The sequence below is a fragment of the Ranitomeya imitator genome, chromosome 1 (genome assembly GCF_032444005.1).
Source record: "Ranitomeya imitator isolate aRanImi1 chromosome 1, aRanImi1.pri, whole genome shotgun sequence".
Classification (NCBI taxonomy): Eukaryota; Metazoa; Chordata; class Amphibia; order Anura; family Dendrobatidae; genus Ranitomeya; species Ranitomeya imitator.
Window position 1 is genome coordinate 1,047,067,840 of NC_091282.1, and position 25,565 is coordinate 1,047,093,404.

The 25,565-nt window shown below is 39.7% G+C and overlaps 1 protein-coding gene across 1 annotated transcript in view; it reads right to left on the reverse strand.

The window, feature by feature from the left end:
* The window catches only part of LOC138656823 (protocadherin-23-like), a 101,730-nt gene that overhangs the window by 15,831 nt on the left and 60,334 nt on the right, over positions 1-25,565 (reverse strand). The window contains exons 9-12 of the mRNA XM_069744096.1: positions 21,745-21,956; positions 18,313-18,464; positions 6,380-6,510; positions 4,335-4,621 (exon numbers count right to left, since the gene is read on the reverse strand). Of these exons, the coding sequence (XP_069600197.1) occupies positions 4,335-4,621; positions 6,380-6,510; positions 18,313-18,464; positions 21,745-21,956 (782 nt within the window). The remainder of the gene's footprint in view (positions 1-4,334; positions 4,622-6,379; positions 6,511-18,312; positions 18,465-21,744; positions 21,957-25,565) is intronic.

Here is a 25,565-nt window from a genome sequence, read left to right on the forward strand (position 1 = left end):
TTCCAGCGCTAGACAGCTTGAAAGCCGGTAATTCAATTACCGGCTTTTTCCTTCTCCTTCCTAAAACCCGACATGATTTGAGACATGGTTTACATACAGTAAACCATGTCTTCTCTCCATTTTTTTTGCAGATTCCACACTACTAATGTCAGTAGTGTGTATCTGCAAAATTTGGCCGTTCTAGCTCTTAAAATAAAGGGTTAAATGGCGAAAAAAATTGGCGTGGGCTCCCGCGCAATTTTCTCCGCCAGAGTAGTAAAGCCAGTGACTGAGGGCAGATATTAATAGCCTGGAGAGGGTCCACGGTTATTGGCCCCCCCCTGGCTAAAAATATCTGCCCCCAGCCACCCCAGAAAAGGCACATCTGGAAGATGCGCCTATTCTGGCACTTGGCCACTCTCTTCCCATTCCCGTGTAGCGGTGGGATATGGGGTAATGAAGGGTTAATGCCACCTTGCTATTGTAAGGTGACATTAAGCCTAATTAATAATGGAGAGGCGTCAATTATGACACCTATCCATTATTAATCCAATACTAGTAAAGGGTTAAATAAAACACAAACACATTTTTTAAAATTATTTTAATGAAATAAAAACAATGGTTGTTGCAGTATTTTATTCAACGCCCAATCCAGTCACTGAAGACCCTCGTTCTGTGAGTAAAAAAACATAATAAACCAACAATATACTTACCCTCCGCAGATCTGTAACGTCCAACGATGTAAATCCTTCTGAAGGGGTTAAAACATTTTGCAGCAAGGAGCTGTGCTAATGCAGGCTGCTCCTCGCTGCAAAACCCCAGGGAATGAGGCTAAAAATAGATCAATGATCTATATTTAGCTTCATTTGCGGTGAGGCGCCCTCTGCTGGCTGTTCATAGATCGTGGGAAATTACCTAGAAAGCTCCCTGGCTTTCTAGGTAATTTCCCACGATCTATGAACAGCCAGCAGAGGGCGCCTCACCGCAAATGAAGCTAAATATAGATCATTGATCTATTTTTAGCCTCATTCCCTGGGGTTTTGCAGCGAGGAGCAGCCTGCATTAGCACAGCTCCCTGGCTTTCTAGGTAATTTCCCACGATCTATGAACAGCCAGCAGAGGGCGCCTCACCGCAAATGAAGCTAAATATAGATCATTGATCTATTTTTAGCCTCATTCCCTGGGGTTTTGCAGCGAGGAGCAGCCTGCATTAGCACAGCTCCTTGCTGCAAAATGTTTTAACCCCTTCAGAAGGATTTACATCGTTGGACGTTACAGATCTGCGGAGGGTAAGTATATTGTTGGTTTATTATGTTTTTTTACTCACAGAACGAGGGTCTTCAGTGACTGGATTGGGCGTTGAATAAAATACTGCAACAACCATTGTTTTTATTTCATTAAAATAATTTTAAAAAATGTGTTTGTGTTTTATTTAACCCTTTACTAGTATTGGATTAATAATGGATAGGCGTCATAATTGACGCCTCTCCATTATTAATTAGGCTTAATGTCACCTTACAATAGCAAGGTGGCATTAACCCTTCATTACCCCATATCCCACCGCTACACGGGAATGGGAAGAGAGTGGCCAAGTGCCAGAATAGGCGCATCTTCCAGATGTGCCTTTTCTGGGGTGGCTGGGAGCAGATATTTTTAGCCAGGGGGGGGCCAATAACCGTGGACCCTCTCCAGGCTATTAATATCTGCCCTCAGTCACTGGCTTTACTACTCTGGCGGAGAAAATTGCGCGGGAGCCCACGCCAATTTTTTCCGCCATTTAACCCTTTATTTTAAGAGCTAGAACGGCCAAATTTTGCAGATACACACTACTGACATTAGTAGTGTGGAATCTGCAAAAAAAATGGAGAGAAGACATGGTTTACTGTATGTAAACCATGTCTCAAATCATGTCGGGTTTTAGGAAGGAGAAGGAAAAAGCCGGTAATTGAATTACCGGCTTTCAAGCTGTCTAGCGCTGGAATAAATATTAATATATATACATATATGTGTCTCACTGACATATATATATATATATACCTATTCTATGTGTACACATTTATTCTACCTATTCTACTGTAAGCTGTCAGTGTGATTTTACTGTACACCGCACTGAATTACCGGCTTTTCTCTCTAACAGCGCTGCGTATTTCTCGCAAGTCACACTGCTTGTCCGTGTGTAATCCGTATTTTTCACGCTTCCATAGACTTTCATTGGCGTATTTCTTGCGCAGTACGGTGACAAACGCAGCATGCTGCGATTTTGTACGGCCGTAGAAAGCCGTATAATACTGATCAGTAAAATACGGCAAATAGGAGCAGGGGCATAGAGAATAATTGTGCCGTATTTTTTGCGAGTTTTACGGACGTAGATTCTGCGCTCTTACGTCCGTAAAACTCGCATGTGTGACGGCGGCCTAAATGTCTGGACTAAGTTAAGCCGCTAAAGTGGTGTAACTTTTCATGAATCTGATGGGTCCTTGCTGGTGTAGCTGACCAGGACTACTAGTGTGAAACACCAAAATTCACAATATTTTTGAGCATCTTCTGAGTAGTGCAGAAATATTGTGACTTAAGATGCTTTATGCCAGAATTCTAGTGTAAACACCCTAATCAATACACTATTAAGTTTACTACGTGTGTGACTGAAACATTTAAACTAAGTCAACTATGATTGTATAAAAAAGTACATCTATAGATGTATTTCTGTTTAAGTTTTTTTGGGGGGCTGTGGAATGTTATATCTCGCTTTGGAAAAAGGAGAAGATATTCTTCTTAATTGTATGCACTTAGATATTTTGGAATCTCAGACCATTTTTTCACACCTCTGGCAATTAATATATGGGTAAGGTTTGAATTGAAGTGTTGTTCCGTTCACCACGATCAAGGTCTCATATGAAAACACATGCCAATTCACTGTTAGCATATTGTATAGCAGGTTTTTGGCTTCTACTATACCCAGGACACAAGAAAAAGTACCGTAAGTAAAATTATATTGAGTTAACTTTATCATTACTATGTGATCTAAGGTATTGTCAGTAGAATGAATAAAACACTTTTTAAAATGTAAACTCCATTCAATATTTTCATTGCACTGAAAGACTTTTATATTCAATCAAATCATCAGAAGGATACAAGTGTTCTTGTATGACCCACTGGCTAGTAAAGTCAGATTAAGGACCCAACTGTAGTAGACACCTGTCAAAACTTGACATGACATCTCCAGAGTAGCATTAAACATTGTGATATTAACAATGGTAAATTACACACAGTAACTGTAGCCAACGTGTCTAGAAGGTATTAGGGCTTGTGTATACTTCACATGCTAGATATAGAAAACTGTATTCTCTCTATCTTATTCCTGTCGCTGAGAAACAGCATAGATTTGCATGACTACATTTTTCAAAACATAGTATCGTAAAATGATAGCATGCAATACAGGACTGTGCTGCTCTGAAAACATTTAGTTGGGACAGACTGAGAAGAGGAGGAAGATCCCCATACACATGATTTGGAACAAACAGATAACGTCAGAGAAGAGAAGGATATTTTGAATTTAAACGAGTTGTCTAGGACTATCATATTTTTTCACTATGAGTCTAAAAACTAACAGCAAGTAACTGCTAACAGAGGCAACTACCTGCCCGTTCTACCCAGCGGTGGCTCAGAGAGGTCACCGACCGCTCCTGCCAGCGATTCAGCTGCTCCACATCCACAGCGTAGCTCATCTTCTTCCAGGTTACTCCATTGATGGGGTATTACTGCTGACGCCATGCTGATTGACAGCCGTTCACTGCAGTTAGGCAGCGGAGAGCCGACTGTCAATCAGCATGACATTGACAATCATGCCCCACCAACTAAGCAGAGTGGTTGAGAAACTGCTGCTCTGACAACGTGACGTTAGAAGAAGCCGCTGAATTGCCAACAGGAGCTGTCTGTGATCGATAAGTGCAAGCAGAAATCAGCCCCTGGCACAACAGGCAATTAGTTGGCAACTACCTGACTGTTAGTTCTTAGGCCGTAGTAAAAAATGATATAGTCCTGGACAACTCCTCATTTCAGGGGAACTTGCTGCAGAATGTCTGTTTCTTCCTCTTACGCCTCCTCTCCTTCATGAGCACTAGCTGAAATCTCCTATCTCAGTAATGGGAAAGTCTGTATTCATTAAAAACAGATTTTACCATGAATTGAAAATGTTGCGAATAAATGATCAGTCCAGGCGAACAACAAAGCAAATTTTGTTTACAAAATTTAGTTAAAAAAAGTCTTATTTTCATTTGAACTATTGATTTATTTATTTATTTTTTACTAACTCTGATTTTCTTTGGATTGGAAAAAGAGTTCCCCAGACTTCTTACCTGGTACGAATCTTTTGTAAATAATGGAGGATTATCATTAATATCTAGAATCACAATGAAGAGTTCAGCGTCAGCCAGATGCAGCGAATCAGAGGCCTCAATCGTCAAATAATATTGGGATGTTTCCTCGTAGTCCAGCACACCAATGAGAGTTACAACTCCAGAGTATTTGTCAATGGCAAACTTCATTCCAGGATTTCCATCTTCAGTAAAGCTATACGTTACATTTGGCCGGAGGTCCACATCATTGGCTGATACGCAAACTACAGTGAAGCCAGGGGCAGTATCTAAAATATTGAATAAAACATATGTTTTCTTATGATAGCTGATGTAACAGTAAGGGTATAAAGCAAGTTTATCTTCAGATACCAATGTCATGTCTTTTGCTCTATTTTTGGTGTAGTCTTCTAAATATTTTTATTTTCTTACTTTCACATATTTTATAATATTACTGCTTATATTATCCTCCAAACATGTTCTTGTACTGTTTAATTGTTCAATCTTTGTAATACGTCAAATTGCGTGCCATGGGGTAAAGGCATTCTGTATATGCTATAAAGCCAGCCTTTGCTACTAATATAGGGTCCATAGAGAGGGGACCCCTAGGTCATGTTTGTCTCATCCTAATTTAACTTTTCACAGGCAACATAAAAAAAATAGAAACCCTTTGTGGAAAAATTAATAAGAGTATAAAAATAAAAGGCAAATAAGTACCAGGCCTTCATGCCATGGTCATACAATCCCTCTTTTTTATAAGTTTTCATTTTTGAAAAATATTAAATACTATACAAATGTAAAGCTCTAAATAAATACATTATTACTACTTTTGTAGAAAAATGGCTTGCATTTCTATGCAGAAAAGATTTTTAGGGGACTTAAAGCCAATCTATTGCCAGGTTTTTGCTACCCCAACTGATGGCATCATGATTTCAGCAATTTGTTACTTACTGAGCTGCTTGATGCAGTTTTGGTAAAATCACAGTTTTTCTGTTGTTGATCTAGCAGATCTCTGAATGCTGAGCTCTGTCTAACCCCACCCACACCACTGATTGGCAGATTTCTGTGTGCACTGTGCATAGGCAGAAAGCAGCCAATCAGTGGGGGGGGGGGGAGTTATTCAGAGCTTATAAACATGGGTGACTACGTGGAAGCAGTTTTAATAGTCCTCTACTACTGTAATGATCTCTTGCTAACAGAACAATGATTTTATCAAAACTACACCATGCAGCACGTGATGTCACATCATTAGAATCATCTTTTTCTTCATTATGCTGATCTCAGATTAGGTGGCAAAAAGCTGGTGCCAGATTACCTTTAATAATGATAACTTATGCATAGCACCAATTACAACTACACTAGAAATGCATAGAAACCCTACAACCCCTTTATTCAGGTTGTCAGTAAGGGTCTCAGAGTAAAACCAGATCAATCTGATGGTCTAGGAATAGTGATGAGGGAGTGTGCTCGTTACTTGAGATTTCCGAGCCTGCTCAGGTGTTCTCCGAGTATCTGATCTAATCTTATCTAATCTACAAGTAGATTATGTTTGTGTCGCTGCAGCTGCATGATTTGCAACCTGAAAACATGCAGGGATTGCCTGTTTGTTAGGGAATACTCACATGTATTCAGGCTGTCTAGCAGCTGCAAATCATGCAGCTGTGGCGACAAAAACATAATCTACGAGCACGCTCAAGATACTCGGAGAACACCCGAGTATGCTCAAAAATCTCGAGTAACGAGCACGCTCGCTCATCACTAAAGGATTGATCTTTAACACCAAAGTCCCAGAAAACCCCTTTTCATACCAATATCGTGTTAGTATATTATAGGGAAAGGGGGAACTGCAAACCCATAAAAAGTGCCATCCGGAAAGAAAGCTAAATGTAGTAGAAGAAGAACCTTTCGGAGCACCATGTAATCTTGCTGTGAAAAACCTGAGCTAGCCGTGCCGAAATGTTCTTCTTTTACAATATAGTATTAGTGTTCCTTATACTATTACTATTACCACCACTATGAGCTTGCAGTTTGTAAAATTGTTGGCATACCTTCAGGAATAAATGCCGTTTCCAAGGGCGGTATTGTAGGCGCATTGTCATTAATATCAATAACCAATACTGTAACTGTGCTCGTTGAAGAAAGACTGGGGGATCCTCTATCAGCCGCTTGAAGGACTAGCCTAAAATAAGTGAAAATTACAACCAATGTCAAAATGTTCTCAAAAAATGCAGGTTACATTTTGTCACCGTTTATTCGAGTCTCATGCTTTTCAGTGTCCAGCCTCCATGCACTACTCTTTTCAAACTTAGCTGTCAATCACTATTTAAGACCTCCCAGAGGACTTCAAACAACAGAAAGCGAATGGGATCTACATGAAATAATTACAAGGAATAATGAATATTTTGCCACAAAAGCATATATCCATCTTTTCACTTTCTCCTGCTCTATAACATGCCGCCCTCAGATAAGGTTGCATGTACAAAATGACAGGTTCATTTTAAACCATAGGTTAATATACAATATACTCTAATGGTTATCCCAATCCAGCATTTTATATCCCTTTATTAGTGATCAGGTAAGTAAGGGTAAAACAAATAATTACATACTCACCGGTCAGTGTCTTCATCTGTTTTCAGCCCCACTCAGGTCACTCTGGCAGCAAGTAACAGTTTTTGTAAGCTGTTGAATCGTTGTGTACTCAGTTAGTCGCTTTTCTCAATGCAAGTCTATTGGCCTCATTCTGAATACCGATAGATTTCAATTGTGAAAATTTTAAAAAGCGACCTCCACTTTATACAGCAATGATTGTGTGACTTGGCAGGTCACTGCTGCAGTCACATGGTGGGGGAGTGGAGCTGAAAACGGGTAAGATGACTACTGATGGGTATGTGACTACATCATACCTCCTAACTACTGACACAGAAAAGGGGACAAATGATGCGGTGCTGTGGCAAAATTTGACCACGCCCATAACCCACACAACAAGCCACACCGATTTACCACTTCATTCTATACTTGCAGCAGGGTCAGATGTCAGAGGGTGCGTTGGCAGTGAGGGACATTCAGGACTGCAGGGCATAGACTCAAATCCAGGACTGACCTGATGTATCCGGGACAGTTGGGACTAGAGATGAGCGGATCGATTAAAGGGACTCCGATCCAGCATCTATGTCAGTGGTATTTGGCATCTGGATGGGAGGATTGTGAATCTGTTACCTTATGGAGTGCCTTTGCGGCTTTTGATCACCCAGGGCTGACGAAATGATATCTGTGCATCCTCCTTATCTCTAGTTGGGACCTGAGGATTTATTTTTTGTTCATTCATTCACAGTCATAGCCGCCAGAACTTTCTCATCTTGATGTAAGGTTTGCTATACGAAGTCTGGCATTTTGGTGTCTGTATGGCCGTGTTCACACATAGCGTTAATACTATGGGGTTTTTTTTCTGCAGAAATCCACACCAAACTACGCAATAACAATCATCTCTGATTATTGCATTGTTGCTCCATTGTTATGCCTTTTCCCTCATATTTGATGCATTTTTGGTCAGGAAGGTTATTAAGTTTTTTTTATAGTACAGAAAAGCTTTGATTCTGCACTTAAAAACTTTGTAGGCTGCTCATACAGAAAAAAAAGCATCAAAACCTCACAGTTCAGCAGCGTCTTTAGATGCACAGCGGACACAGTTTTCAATACATCACATTCACAACCAATTTGTTTGGACATTTAAACACAGAAGAATTTCTGTGCAAAAAAAGCAGCAGACAAAAAGGCAGCATTTTCACTACCTGTAAACATGGCCTAAATGTCCAAGCAAAGTGGATATGATTTCATGAAATCTCCTGTCCTCGGTGCTGAACTGTGCGGTTTTGGTACTTTTTTTCTCTATAAGTTTCTATAGAGAGCCTGAAAAAAACACATGTAAGAGAAAACCGCATGTAGGTAAAAAAAAACCTGTTGCATTTTTAATCAAAGCTTTTCTGTACTATTAAAAATCATTAAAAACGAGATCGATTCAAATCTGCACCAAAAAAGCATCAAATAAGCAGGAAAACAAAAAAAAGAAAATCATCAAACAAGCAAAAATCAGAGAAGATTGTTATTTTGTTGAGTGGTGAGGATACCTGCAAAAAATAAGCAGAAAAAGATCAGTAGAAAAATGCTGCATTTACACTACATGGAAAAATGTCCTCAATGTTACATTTTTATTCCTTTTTTATGGGTTTAATAAAGAAAAAAATCAATTGTGACTTTTTTTACGCCATTTACTGATCAACATAAATAATCTGATCTCTGTGTTGTGCAGGTCATTACAATTACAGGGACACCCAATATGTCTGTCATTTGCTGATTTGTGATGTTTATTATTTAAAGGGAATCTGTCACCACAAAATTTGCCTATAAGCTAAGGCCACCGGCATCAGGGGCATATCTACAGCATTCTGTAAAGCTGTAGATAAGCCCCGATGTAACCTGAAAGATAAGAAAAACAAGTTAGATTATACTCACCCAGGGGCGGTCCCGACGCGGTCCGGTCCGATGGGCGTCGCGTACGGATCCAGCGCCTCCCATCTTCATACCATGACGTCCTCTTCTTTACTTTCTGCCATGGCTCCTGCGCAGATAAACTTTATCTGCCCTGTTGAGGGCAGAGCAAAGTACTGCAGTGCACAGGCGCCGGGCCTCTCTGACCTTTCCTGCTGCCTGCAAACTGCAGTACTTTGCTCTGCCAGGTTACATCGGGGGCTTCTCTACAGCATTACAGAATGGCTGGCTAATTTATTTGTATTATTTTTAGTAATTTTACAGGAAGAAAAAAAAATATATATATTTTATTCTCCCTTAAGAATATAGGGAAATAGAAATACACTAGTAGAAGACAAAGCTTTGACAAAGAACACTCAGTGTGCTTGAAACGCGTAGCTGCTATACGTTGCTATTTGGTCATGTGAACTTGCCTTTTACAGTCTGGTTTTTATATGCAGGCAAATAAATCACTCTTTTTGAACTATTTGGAAGCTGGAACAATCCTTTTTTTTACTTTGATAGAAATACACTACTCGGTACAGATGAATCTCTATGTACCAGTATCATTGGCCTGTGGAGTCAGGAGCTGCAATGCAGCTTCTAGTATACAAAATTCTCCCAGTTATGTGACTGGAGCCTGTTCCTCAAAGCCTCAAAGCTTTATCTCTTGTCTGAAATTGTAGAGGTTATGGGTTCAAGTCCCAGGGACACACACAAAAAAAGGAGAAATTAGCATTTTTGTAATTATTTTATTATTCTTTAGTAGTTTTATAGGAACAAAAAAAAACTGAGCTTTTCTTTACCTCTAGAATACAGGGGCATATAAATTCACTGTTATGTACAGATCTACCTCTATGTACCACTATAATCTGCTTCTGGGGTCAGTGTCTGCAATACAGCTTGAGATTACCAATGTATCCTACTTTCAACAATGTGGGCTGTGGCTCACAGTTAGAGATACTGCCTGCCAATGTGAAGGTTGTGAGGTTGATTCTCAGCAAGAGCAGATTGATTATTTTATTTATGTATGTGATGGCAGAGATGCCAACACTGCCCCCCAATTAGGAGGAGCCATGAAGCCGGCCCTGAAGTGTCAGGACAGTTCCCCTGAATCTGTGATTATTGGGAGCTATGTTACATGCATGAACCCTATCAAAGGGATAAGAAAAACAAAACAAAATGGTAAAGTGGTACTTTAAAAGGCATACTACGGTTTGTATTTGTTTGGGGTTGTTTAACACCGCGAGAGAACATGTCTGTGGACTATGTCTTGTACTGCACCAGTGCTAATTCAGCATTAACTAAGTGGCACACCATAATCAGTGAGGTTCCTGTAAGAGACAGGACCCATGAAATGCAGTGCCACATGCTACAAATAGACCATGTGTGTGCTAGATGATGACTAGTGTCCTCTGTCCATGTTAAGATCAGCCATCTACACTGATGGACCTTAGATTTAACGATGTCTGCTACTTTGGCTGTTACACCCTTGAGCAAAACTCTACAACTATGTTGTGTCATCATTGCTCACATAGCTTAAGCTCCATGAAATCATTTCATACAATGGAAACATGTTGATATGAAGCACATGAAATAAATTCTCTTCTATTAGAATATTTTATTGACTATTATGGAAATTGATCTCATAGATTGTAAGCTTTTGAGCAGGAGCCTCACTCCTACTGGTATCTGTTGATTTATGTGTTATTCTACAATGTATTTATTGTCTTTACAAGCCCCCCCTTAGTGATGCGGAATATGTTGGCATATAGAAATAAAAATGATTATTATTAAAAAATAATCTGAAATATTTTAGCACAAAACAGTTAATTTTGTCATCACATTGTTTGGCTACATAATACAGTTTTCCAATACCAAACATCTACAGTATATGATTGCCAAGTGTCCTGAAGCAATATCAATATCTGACAGCTTCACACAGTTGGGGTAAGCGGTCAGTCTCCAGCTAGGGTTCAATTCATTCGCTACTGGGCACAATACTGGAAGAGCTACTGCCAGCAATGATTAGCACTAGTTCTTGTTTCTCCCTATAGTCCATCCTGAAAATAAGTCTGTTTGACTCCCATGTCTTAGCAGAAATTCAATTGTGAGATACAAAGCTTGTAGAAAATTGCAACCAAGAAAAAGCCTTGCAATATGACAGTCGATCAAATGAACTGCTGCAAGATGCCATAAGTTCAAACTCTGAACATTCATCTGTAGTTAACCCCAATATCCCACAGTCCATGTCATGCTTACATCTACCTAGGAAAGAGATACTGGGTGGTTGTTAGTGAATTTCTCACACTGTTAGTTACGGAGATCATTGATCATTCCATTCCCCCAGCTAATAAAACAGTGAAATAAGGGAGAATGGCATCCATTTTTATTCCTTTACCTTCAAAAGGCACCAATGATTTACATTTGCCTTTTATTTGTTAATAATTAGTGGGATAAAGATATCATTATATTATGACTGGCTGGCTTAGTGGAGCAGCAGTTGCATGGAGAAAATTAAGTTATATTCTCCCTGCAGCCACTCACTTCCACTTATCATTAGGCGCAATGAGCTGTAAGTGTCATCACTCAATATACAGTAAGAGCACAGTAACCACTCACTGGAAATTTGATTGACAGTTTGCTCTGCTGATTATGTGTGCAGCTTGTGTGCAGAGCAGGCTGTCACAGTGACTTACAGCTTCCTGGATGATTCTAATGATTGGAAGCAGACCACTGCAGTCAGAATGTAACTTGATTTTCTCTCCACAGCTGCACTTAAAATATGCCATCCAGACCTCATTGAAATGCTAAATAACCTGCAGATTACTCCTATGTATGGTATATAGATATATTACATGAATCTACAGGTGTGACACATTACAATAAGGTCTGGCTGGCTTATTACAAGCACAACTACAGATATATAAATATATGTAAACCAAAAAAGAAATGGATCTTTTTTGTAGCTTACGGCCTGTTAAATATTGCTTAAAGGGAACCTGTCACCCCGTTTTTTCAGTAGGAGATAAAAATACCGTTAAATAGGGCCTGAGCTGTGCTTTACAATAGGGTATTTTTTGTCCCCTGATTCCCTACCTATGCTGCCGAAATACCTTACAAAAGTGTCCTTTTTCGCCTGTCAATCAGGCTGGTCAGGTCAGATGGGCGTGGTCACAGCGCTGTTTCTCCCCCACATCTTGCTTATGTTCCCGCGATGTCCATCTGCGCACGCGCGGCATCCCGCGGCCATTTTCCTGAAGCCCTGGGAAGCAGGAGACTCCATCTGCGCACGCGCGGCCTCAGGAAGATGGCCGCGCCCACCGAGAAACCGCTGAATAGCGACGCGCTTTTTTTCTACAGCTGCGCAGTGTATTCGGCACTTGCGCATGCGAGAAGCACTACGCCACCAACGGGAACTTAAGCAAGATGTGGGGGAGAAACAGCGCTGTGACCACGCCCATCTGACCTGACCAGCCTGATTGACAGGCGAAAAAGGACACTTTTGTAAGGTATTTCGGCAGCATAGGTAGGAATCAGGGGACAAAAAATACCCTATTGTAAAGCACAGCTCAGGCCCTATTTAACGGTATTTTTATCTCCTACTGAAAATACGGGGTGACAGGTTCCCTTTAATAAGATTATTGGGTCTGCTATTTTGCACATATATACGAGTATGCATGTAGTTTTATTATGCCCTTTTGATTAAACTGACCACCTTTGAATGTGACACTAGGTGTGACTTGAACCCTGTTCTCTTGTTCTTTATGTTTTTATGTATTTATTTAAATGATGATAAAATTGTTTTTATATAATCATCAATAAAATTCCTATTTTTATTGCTCTGAGATCCATTTCTTTTTTGGTTTACATGTATGTATTTATGGATGAGCTTATGATTTAAGGCCCGTTGTTTGGGTAATAAGATATATAAATATAATAGTAAAGGTTTCTCCTTTAAGGACCTTCATTGAATCTCAGTACCCCTTCATTCAGATAGATGCTAACAACCTGCTTGTTGTGCCTAGCACTGTTCTTCAGCTAGCACAGAGTAGTCGCTCCTGCCGGTGATTCAGCTGCTTTTGCTAAGGTTATGTCAACAGAGCAACAACTTCTTTTCTGCTTTGCTCTGTTGACAGGGTGGAAATGCCGACTTCATGCTGATTGACTGCCAACTCCCCTATGCCCAACTGGGGGAGCCAGCTGTCAATCAGCTTGATGTTGGCAGTCATGCCTTGCTGACAGTAAGAAGCTGAATCACCAGCAGGAGTAGTCAGAGACCGCTCTGAGAACAGTCAGGTAGTTGCCTCTGTTCTTATTGAAGGCTGGCTGTTTCATTAGGTATCGCACCTGTGCATTTGCTATTTTGTTTGGGTCCGCTGCACCCTGCTTGTGCATTTGTATTGAGGCCTGTTTAGACAGGTAAGCATCTTTGCCTGTTTTTGGTGTTTTTTCTTGAATGTGTCCTTTTTTGGTGTTTTTCATGTTAGAGTAGGACTGGCAATACGTAAGGACCCTTGGCGTGGGTTGCCAGCTTCCATATTATGGCCCTAATATCAACTAAGACCTTACATATATTTATATGTTTTTTTGCACGTATATTTTTTGCAGGGTGCGGCTGGGCCCGAATTGTTCTGTACACTGTGGCCTCTGTTCACACAGGATGCATTTTAGCACTGGGCAGCCCGCCATATGGCGTCATTAATAGGCTGCAGCCAGACGCTTTGCATTCCTTGTGTGAACACGCCACATACAGAGTATTTTATCTTAGTGCATTGGTGTACCACACGGCCAAACCCTTATTGAAGGCTGGCTGTTTCATTAGGTATCGCACCTGTGCATTTGCTATTTTGTTTGGGTCCGCTGCACCCTGCTTGTGCATTTGTATTGAGGCCTGTTTAGACAGGTAAGCATCTTTGCCTGTTTTTGGTGTTTTTTCTTGAATGTGTCCTTTTTTGGTGTTTTTCATAGTTGCCTCTGTTAGCAACTACCTGCCTGTTAGTTTTTTGACACATAACAAAAAAAGTCCTGGACAATGTATATATGTTTAGACCATTAGTGCAATATCCCAAATATTGGGCAAAGGATATTAGCCAACAAAAACAAAGACAGTGGACTCATGGATGTCAGTCTACAAAAGCAGTACCTCTACTTCCTCCCTCCCCAATAGCTGACAATCAAGTCCAATACTAAGTATTCTTAGTTTGGATATATTTGTGTGCTGGTTTTGTTACCCAAGTAATAGGGCACGCATATAACCACTGCTGTGGTTTGCAAGTCTGGTGCTTGGGGAAAGACATTTTTATGGACAGTATATTAGAAAATGAGTCGTCCATTGCTCTGTTAGTTTAGCCATATTTATATTTTTCTGGAGTAGATTGAAGGAGGAAATAAAGAGATGGAAATCTCTGGCATAAAAATAACTTCATCTTAACAGCAAGATTAGGGATAGTAAGTCATTCCCTCAGACTGTAACATACTTTTGTTGCTAGACTTTGGATATGATTTATTGTTCTATGGTGGTGTAAATGTGGAGAGCAGCCAGCGAGAAGAATCAAAACCACTCTAAAGTGTTTTCTCAGCATGGTAATTAATGACTTGTTATTTCTAAAATACCACCTCTGGATTTAAAACATTTTTCAAAGCATAACAAATGTTAGATAAATACGTAAAAGTGGGACTAATGGACTGTTTAACATCTTGTAAAGTGTTCATTTCCCAGTACGATGGCTGTCTGTGTTTTCCCATGCTGGAATACAGGTATTATTGTAGAATTTGTTAGCTGTCCTGGTTGTTTTTACACAATTTAATCTTAAACAGAACTCAAACTTAATTTTAAAACACTTTATCAAACTTTTGTTTCGACTTCCAACATGTTTAAAGAATGTAAGAAGTGGAGTTTTGGAAGTGAAGAGGTTCGGCTTCTTGTAACAGGGAGAAGGGGTAGCCACAATGATATGGCTATCCATGCAGTGGGTACAGGCAGAAAGCATAATACATATTCCTTTTATATTAGTTAGAATGTTATGACTGTTTCAGATTTAAAGAATACGAGAGTAAATATTTCAATGTCATCAACAGGCTGTTGCATTGAAAAAATGGCATTTAAAGCAAAAAAACTAAAAAAACAAAAGCCATAGTTTGAAATAAAGGTGGGAAAAAATCTCACTATCTAGAAAATAAGCTTTATTGTGGCGTTTTATTGTATTGTATTGTTTCATTAAATACTTTTGTCATAAAAATTAGACTAATGAGAATCCAGCAGCTAAAAGCAACCTTAAAACTTATATACACACGTGGTCAAAATTGTGGCTACCCCTCGTTTAATGACAGAAAAACCCACAATGGTCACAGAAATAACTTGAATCTGACAAAAGTAATAATAAATAAAAGATCTATGAAAATGAACAAATGAAAGTCAGACATTGCTTTTCAACTATGCTTCCACAGAATTGAAAAAAAATAAAACTCATGAAATAGGCCTGGACAGAAATGATGGTACCCCTGAAAGTAATGTGACAAAAGGGACATGATAAATCAAGGTGTGTCCACTAACTGGTATCACAGGTGTCTACAATCTTGGAATCAGTGAGTGGGCCTGTATATAGGGCTACAGATAGTCACTGTGCTGTTTGGTGACATGGTCTGTACCACACTCAACATGGACCAGGAGATTAGAAAGAAAATTATAGACAAGCATGCTAAAGGTAAAAGTTATAAAACCATCTCTGATGAACTTGATGTTCCTGTGTCTACACCTGCACATATTATTCAGAAATGTGGGACTGTAGCCAACTCCTTGGACGTGGCCGCAGGAGGAAAATTGCTGACAAATCAAAGAGATGGATAACACAAATGGTAACAAAAGAGCCCAGAAAAACTTCTAAACAGATTAAAGGTGAATTTCAAGCTCAAGGATCATCAGTGTCAGACCGCACTATCCATCGTTGTATGAACCAAAGTGGACTTCATAGGAGATGACCAAGGCGGACACCATTGTTGAAAAAAAAACATAAAAAAGTCAGGCTGGAATTTGCCAAACTACATGTTGACAAGCCACAAAGCTTCTGGGAGAATGTCCTGTGGACAGATGAGACTAAAATGGAACTTTTTGGCAAGGCACAACAGCTCTTTGTTCACAGACAGAAAAATGAAGCATACCAAGAAAAGAATACTGTCCCTACTGCCCTACTGTGAAACATGGAGGAGGCTCTGTTATGTTCTGTGGCTGCTTTGCTGCATCTAGCACAGGGTTTCTAGAATCTGTGCAGGGTACTATGAAATCTCAAGACTATCAAGGGATTCTAGAGAAATATGTGCTGCCCAGTGTCAGAAAGCTTGGTCTCAGTCGCAGGTCATGGGCCTTGCAACAGGATAATGGCCTAAAACACACAGCTAAAAACACCCAAAAATGGCTAAGAGGAAAATATTGGACTATTCTGAAGTGGTCTTCTGTAAGCCATGACCTAAATCCTATTGAGAACTAAAACATAACCTTTATTAGGTACGAAGTAAAATACTCAAAAACAACAAATAATGTCACCCCAAAACAAACGAAAATATAATGGTATTAAATGATGTAACCTGTCAGGTAAGACATCACTTATGGGTGATACCAATATAGACTAATAGTGAGGACAGTCATAATAAATTGTAAAATATACTGCCCCACATTCTCAAGATACCTCTAGTGAATGACAAAAGCACGTAAATGCAAAAAATGTTCAGCCAGGTAACCTTGTGTGTATAGGTATTGGCAGGTATCAGAAAAATAAATGCGCGGGAGGGGGGTAAGACAAATACGGTAGAAATCATATACAGTACCAATATTTAAAACAGGAATGATCTCACCAATTGCCGTGACTCAGGTCAGTGTAGCCCATGGTTCGCTGAGAAGGAAAAATCCATGAAGCAGCGATGTAAGGAGACAATACCCTGTCGATCCCTAAGAGGGCTAACCAAAAGCCTATATCCCCAAACTCCCGCCCTTACAAGGGCAGTCCACAGCTACCCCTGAGCAAAAATCATGCCCTGCACTCTCCCTGTAAGAATGTCCCGACGCGTTTCTTCGCAGGCCGTATCATCAGGGGACTTGCCTGCCTGGGAGCTAAAGTGCACGAGTGCTATGATAGAGGACAAAGGAACCTGCCACCCTCCATGTTACTCTGAGTAATATGGAGGGTGGCAGGTTCCTTTGTCCTCTATCATAGCACTCGTGCACTTTAGCTCCCAGGCAGGCAAGTCCCCTGATGATACGGCCTGCGAAGAAACGCGTCGGGACATTCTTACAGGGAGAGTGCAGGGCATGATTTTTGCTCAGGGGTAGCTGTGGACTGCCCTTGTAAGGGCGGGAGTTTGGGGATATAGGCTTTTGGTTAGCCCTCTTAGGGATCGACAGGGTATTGTCTCCTTACATCGCTGCTTCATGGATTTTTCCTTCTCAGCGAACCATGGGCTACACTGACCTGAGTCACGGCAATTGGTGAGATCATTCCTGTTTTAAATATTGGTACTGTATATGATTTCTACCGTATTTGTCTTACCCCCCTCCCGCGCATTTATTTTTCTGATACCTGCCAATACCTATACACACAAGGTTACCTGGCTGAACATTTTTTGCATTTACGTGCTTTTGTCATTCACTAGAGGTATCTTGAGAATGTGGGGCAGTATATTTTACAATTTATTATGACTGTCCTCACTATTAGTCTATATTGGTATCACCCATAAGTGATGTCTTACCTGACAGGTTACATCATTTAATACCATTATATTTTCGTTTGTTTTGGGGTGACATTATTTGTTGTTTTTGAGTATTTTACTTCGTACCTAATAAAGGTTATGTTTTAATTCCTACTATAGCTGTGTTCCTATTACATTGGTGGGATTCTGTCGGATTTTTCCAAATAGACTGATTTAGTTTTGCTTTTTTCACTAAATCCTATTGACCATCTTTGGAAAGAGCTGAAACATTCTGTCTGGAAAAGGCAACCTTCAAACACGAGACAACTGGAGCAGTTTGCGCTTGAGGAGTGGGCAAAATACCTTCCAGTTACAGGAATCGTTTGATTGCAGTGATTGCCTCAAAAGGTTGTGCAACAAAATATTAAGTTGAGGGTACCATCATTTCTGTCCAGGCCTATTTCATGAGTTTTATTTTTTTTTTTTATTCTGTGGAAGCATGGTTGAAAATCATTGTGGGACTTTCATTTGTTCATTTTCATAGATATTTTATTTATAATTACTTTTGTCAAATTCAAGTTATTTCTGTGACCATTGTGGGTTTTTCTGTCATTAAACGAGGGGCACCAACAATTTTGACCACGTGTGTAAATGGGCTAAAGGTAGGTAAAATTCTATGCGCCTGCTACATATTTTACATGTCTGTTTTACAGGATAGGCCATTGGCCAATTGATTTTATATAATTTGCATATAATAGATGTATAGACAACAAACCTGTAAGAGGATTTGATCTCCCGATCTAGGATAGCATTTGTAGAGAGGACGCCTCGCTGTGAGTCAATCGTGAATTCTTTATTTTCATTGCCATCCACAATAGTGTAATCTATCTGACCATTTGGCCCACTGTCAGCATCACTAGCAAACACCTGTGAAAGAGAATACTACATTGGATTACAAACTATACAGCGACAAGAGCATACACTGTGTGCCCAAGTATTAGGAAAGTGAGTATTTTGACCATATTATCATTTTTAAGTATATTTTCCAACTCCAAGCTGTATAAACTTCAATACTTGAATTGAATGAAGCAGATTACATAATGATAATTACACGTTTTACTTACTGAACAGTAGATATTGAGGATTTTCTTCTCTGAGCTATGCTGTCAGGTTCCCTATAAAATTCAGTGGAGTTACCACATACATGCAGCTACTGATTGGCTGCAGTGGTTAAGCCCTGTCTTAGGTCAAGGGATGGGTAGACCGGTGGAAGGTCATGTTCTGGCACCTGACCAGAACCTTTTAGAGAGTTCTGTCTAGGTGCCAGTAGAGTACCTGAACTTCCACCAGAGACCCAAAACCCATTGAAAATAATGGATACCAGAACTGCTGAAAAAAAGAAAAAAAAAATCTAAATTCTCTCTCTCTCACTCTGTCTCTCTCTCGTGAGATGTGTCCAATTTTTATCTGCATGTCAGATCAAAAGTGTCAATGCAAGTCTATGGATCCATGAAAAAAATCAAACAGCACTCAGATGCCATCCATGTGCTGTCCGTTTTTCACTGACTGATAGAAACTGGAGAAATTTTTTTTTCTCATCAGTGAAAAAACCTGAGGACAGTCTGACCAAACTTTGATAAAAATCACAGATGAAATTTGGTTAGTTTTTCTTGTACGTCAAAAAAACTGACATGTTAACGAACACTTAGCCTCTTAGGTCTTTCTTCCAGCTTGGATTCCCTGATTGACTTTAGATTTCTCCTGACAACCCTAGCCAGAACAGGAGACAGATGGGGGACACTGGCAGATGTTTTGAAAAGTGCCGGGGTCCAGTAAATGAGTATGTGTTGTTTTTGCTACATTAGCACTACTGATGGGCAAGTGTGCTTGGCATTGCTTGAAAGGCGAGAAGTGCCGAGTTTCGCACGGTGCTCGGATCCTCGGAAGGGAATTATCTGAGCTGGTTAGAGAGAGAGGACAACCTCTTTAAAATGCTGTCTGTGAATCGGGCCTTGCAGTGCTACTTTTGTGTAGAAGCCATGCATTTATACTCTATGTCCATTGTATAACCAGGACAGATTTTCAACCACTGGAAATAAAAAATAAAGTTCCTTACTGAACAACTGCAGACAGCGATCTTTTTAATCCAGTTCACAGAAAGGCAATAATCCACGCACATACATTCACCGCTACACTGGTAAGATAGTGTTGGTGTAGGAATGCACTAATACAAGTAACAAACAAGAACATTTCATGGAAGTTATATGAGATTAATAAATCAGGTATGCCATTGTGGAGTCGGGAAGGAATTTTTTCCCCAATGTAGAGCTTACTCTTTGCCACATGGGGATTTTTTGCCTTCCTCTGGATCAACATGTTAGGGCATGTTAGGTTAGGCTATGGGTTGAACTAGATGGACTTAAAGTCTTCCTTCAACCTTAATAACTGTGTTACTATGTTACTATTTTAGTTTTTTTTTTAAATAAACAGCACCATTCCTCGCTCAAAAAGCGTTGTCAGATAATACTGTAGCAATGCCCAATTCAAGCAACTGAATCTGAGCTGCAACACTAGACTTGTATCATGTGCATGGGTGGTGCTGCTTCTTGAGATAAAGCACACATAATTTTCAAATCTCATATAACCTCTTTTACATTCATGATACGCATAAATTTGTCCTCTTGGTCATTTTTAGAATAGCATTCGCCCGGATGGCAGACAAACTATTTACTTTTTAATATTCACAGATTCCATAATAACATGGTATGTACAACAGGACTGACGCATAGCAAATATGATGCCAATATTCAAAAAGGGACAAAATCTGAGCCTGGAAATTATAATCTGGTAAATTTAATCTCTACTGTGGGTAAAATGCTTGAGGGTTTCCTAAGAGATGCTATCCTGGAGAATCTCAATAAAAATTAGCTCATGACCCAGTATCAACATGGGTATTTGACAAATCGGTCCTGTAACACTAATGTGATCGGCCTTTATGAGGACAAAAGCTCTAGACTGGACCAGGGAAATGCAGTGGATGTTGTCTATATGGACTTTGAAAAGGCTTTTCATATGATGCAACAACAAAAGGTCGGTACAAAAAATGAGAATAATGGGACTATCGAGCATATGTGTAACTGGGTTATCAACTGGCTCAGTGATAGGAAACAAAGGGTAATTACTAATGGAACACTCTTGGATTGGGTCACCATTAACAGTGGGGAACCACCGGAGTCAGTATTGGGCCCTCTTCTTTTAATATATATATATATATATATATATATATATATATATATATATTTTTTTTTTTTTAATAACCTTGTAGAGTAGAATTTCAATATTTGCAGATGATACTAAACTCTACTCTACAGGGTAGTCAACACAGAGGAAAATTTAATATTACAGAAGGATTTAAGTAATCTGGAGGTTGGGAGAATATAGTTTTGCCTCTATACAAGTCACTAATACGGCCACACTTACTGTGTAAAATTTTGTTTTTTGGAGTATAAGAAGGATACAACTGAACTAGAGCAGGCGCTAGAGGTGACATCTGTGCTAGAGAATCCATTCAAAGTGAGCCTCTATCACAAATTTAATAGAAGAATAGCGCAGCATGCAGAGCTACACTTCCCAACAAAGCCATGGATGTGGATTGCAAATCAGCAGAGTCTGGTAAGAGGTGTTTATATCAGAATCCATGAATTTGTTCATATGTGAACAGCATCTAAAATGTATATTCTGTATATGAACAGTCAGAAAAGCTGCAACAACCATCAGTCAAAATTCGAACCCCTGGAGTAAAAAACAGGATACACAGAGCTGCCATACCACATGTGGAAGAATAAAACAAGGTCATTTTTAGTATTTGGTAATATTTCACTTTCCGACAGGATAGGAAAATAGCTGACAGATAGACTATTCAGTAGTTTTGTCCAAAACACAATTTCAGAGAGAGAATATCAACTGGTGGTAAAATATGTATTAATCTCCTATGTGGTTTGAAGACCACAATATTGGTTTCTGTTCCATTTCCTATAATTTGAAATCTGTAAATAAGTAAATTGTGAAATTATTACTGACTTAGGAAAAAATGTATAAATACAAGGTCCTAAATCTATAAATATAGAAATATGGCAAACATCATTTACACAAATTCCCCATAACTCGCTCTATACCACAGATCTGTCATGTAGTACTGTTACTTTACCTGGACAACAACCATGTTGTAGGCCTCGCCCTCTAAGACCCATGCAATGTGATGATCCCGGTCAAACACTGGTGGGTTATCATTCTGATCTTGGATTTCCACAGACACTCTGCAGTAAGCCACTGACAGTCTGGATTCGGCAGAGATGATTACATTTATCCTATTTCTGGCTTCGAAGTCAATCAGTGATGGGTCCTGTACTGTCAATTCACCTGGAAGAAAACATTGGAGTAGTCAATCATTAACACATTAATTACATTATGGCCTGATGAAAGATTAAAAATTAGACATGTAAAAATTGAATTGCTCCAAGTCGAAATGCAGTGTCCTGCAAGTTGATTTAGTTTTACTGTACCTCTATATGCCTTTGATGCCATATAATTTTTCCATCTGATTCCAGAGGAATCAGACCTAATAATAGTGACAGTTGTATCTGTCACATTGCTTTTAGGGAAGTATATATCCATACATACAACACCCAATGATGTCTGTATGGAAATGTATGGAAGACAGATAGCTCCGGATTCATACACTGTCATAAAACTCCACATACACTGCCATACAGTGTGCATGAGTCCTTAAAGTAATAAGTACTATGAACAGCATATATTAGAGATGGAGAAGTTTATCCCTTTCACGACATGCGCCGTACATGTACGGCGCATATCATGTGCCCACCTCTGATGTATGGGCGGTGAGCCCACATCTTTCCCGACACATGTCAGCTGTTTTGAACCGCTGACATGTGCCCGAAACAGCTGTGGGTGGAATCGTGATCCACTCGCAGCTGTTAACTAGTTAAATGCCACTGTCAAACTCTCCAGAAATCCCGCCCATTGGTGACCCCGTCACGTGATCGCAGGTCACTGATGGGTTGGCATGACAACCAGAGGTCTCCTGCAGACCTCAATGGTTGTCAATGCCGGACTGCTATGAGTGACGCCCGGTGGTCGGTGTTCATAGCAAGTGAACAATCATCATCGCCTGTATGTAGCAGAGGCAATCTGGATATGGCATTTTCTAGTCTCCTATGGAGGCTATTGAAGCATGCCAAAAGTAAAAAAAAGTTTGAAAAAATATTAATAAAATAAAAAAATAAAAGTTCAAATCACCCACCTTTTGCCCCATTCAAAATAAAACAATGAAAAAATCAAACCTACACATATTTGGTATCGCCGCTTTCAGAATTGCCCAATCTATCAATATAAAGAAAGAATAAACCCAATCCCTAAATGGCGTAATGAGAAAAAAAATCAAAACACGAGAATTTTTTTTTTTTGGTCGCCGCAACATTGAATTAAAATGCAATAACGGACGATCAAAAGAACAGATCTGCACCAAAATGGTATCATTAAAAATGTCAGCTCGGCGCGCAAAAAATGAGCAGTCACTCACCCGAGATTATGAAAAATGGAGACACTACAGGTCTCAGAAAATGACGCAATTTTTTTAACAAACTTTGGATTTTTTTTCAATACTTAAATAAAAAGGAACCTATACATGTTTGGTGTCTATGAACTCGTAATGACCTGGAGAATCATAACGGCAGGTGAGTTTTAGCATTTGGTGAACATGGTAAAAAAAATCCAAAAAACAGTTATGGAATTGCACTTTTTTTGGAATTTCACCGCACTTGGAATTTTTTTCCCGATTTTGAATGCATGATATGGTAAAACCAATGGTACCATTCAAAAGTACAACTTGAACTGCCAAAAAAAGGCCCTCACATGGCCATATTGACGGAAAAATAAAAAAAGTTATGGCTCTAGGAAGAAGGGGAGTGAAAAACAGAAACGCAAAATAAAAAAGGGCTCTGTCGTGAAGGGGTTAATGATTTTCTTCAGTATGTAGTTAGTTATTGAACATTTTTCTATTTTTATGCAGGATGCAATCAGGCCCTTTATTGTTGGCTGGGTGAATGGGGATGGCTGCCCTTGTGAGCTGCACTTATATAGAACTGAGCAGTCTGTCCGATCTAATAGTAGAGGAGTCATCAATAGGCTGTAAGCCAGATGCCAGGTATGGACTGGGGCTGAAATTCAGTCCTGGCATTTGAAATCACACAGACCCATGTTGTCCCCGTCCCCAAGGACCAGATGGGATATATTAGGATATATTACTAATATTACCCTGGATAGAGGAAAGCAAGATTTACTACAAGACCAATATTTCTAATGTTACCGGTGGCCTGCTGGGGTAAGTGACTGAGTCAGCGACTTTGTGCTCTGTCACAACTCTTAACAGTATGGGTGTCTTGAGAACACCGATTCTGTTGACAATGTTGCACACAAGGCAGCCGACAACCAGACAGGCCCTTTTGGCATTTGCCAGAATTGCCAGATGGCCAGTCTGGCCCTGCCAGACGCTGTGCATCAAACCAATCTGTGTGACTGGTGCCCGATGCAAGTCTCATTTTTGTGCATTTTTAACACTAAGCAACCACTCCCTCTATGAATTGGTAGGTTTGTGAGTGGTTGTTAAATCAGTATTTTTCACCTGTGTCTTTATCACAGGGGTCTACTGCATCCTGCTTGTGCATTGGAAATGTGACCTGGTGTTGGTAAGGCAGTTTCTTTTTCTGTCATGTTTTTTTAAATCCATGTCTTTTTGTGAGCCATTTTTGAATGTAGTGCATAGTTAGCGCATAATTGAGAAGAACAAAAAGACTCATATTACCCTGGTCTGGCCACCACTTTGGTACTCCGTGACAGCTACACAAGGGCAGTGTGAACTTACTTGGCAGACATTCTAATTAACTTTACTTAAGCAGATAATGAATTGATGACCAACTTTTCTGGTTACATATTAATTTCAAAATGAATTTAAAGGGACCCTGGCGGTCTACCTACCAAAACCCAGCAGGATCTATGTACTGTTGCCAGCTTTGCCACTGGTCTCCTGTTTTCTTCTTCCGGCATGTGTTTGAACTGGAATAAAAATTTTCCTACCTTTTTTATACAGTAAAGAGGAACCATGACCACTATAGCCAGTCATTGCAGACAATTGTCATCTGACACCTCACACCGATCAGCGAGCTTGTGCTGTTTTTTTAATTTTCTTTTTAATTTTTGGATCACCATTGGTCCATTTTAAAACCAATAAGGCCCCTTTCACACATTCGTTTTTTGCCATCAGTCGCAATCCGACTATTTACCATGTGGACACTTTTACCTGCCTATGACACTATCAGCGCTTCCTTGACTACACAGCGATACTCCGGGCCATTGGAGTGCAAACTAACCGACATTTCCTGCTAGTGGAATGCAACACGTCACAACTCGTGATGTCACTTTCGGTGACATCACTTCCGATACGTGCGTACCTACCATTACCACTATAGTACATAAAGAACAGCATGTATCTCCTAGCCCCTGGCCCACCTACAGATCTACCAGATCCCACTACCAGCACCGGTGAGTGTATACCACAGATATTCTTATACTCAATCCATGGAGATTCCTATATATTATTATATTATCAATGGAGATACTAATATATCTTTACATAATTCAGCACATTACCGGCTGAGACTGGATAATAGAGCCCCAAGGTGATTCCTTTTCTATATTTTACATTCAACATATCCATGACCCCACATTGCAAACAAAGCTTTTTTCTATCCCTTTTCAGGTCATTAACATTTTTCTAGAGGGCATCACATTGGAAATTATCCTATCAATCAGTACTATATCATTATCTATTTGGTAGGTTGCACTAATATACTTATATTTACTATTTTTATATAGTTTTATTTTAATATATTTTTCTATTTTTTTCTTTTTGGTACATACAAAAGCCTGCATATTCAATATTCCTTACAT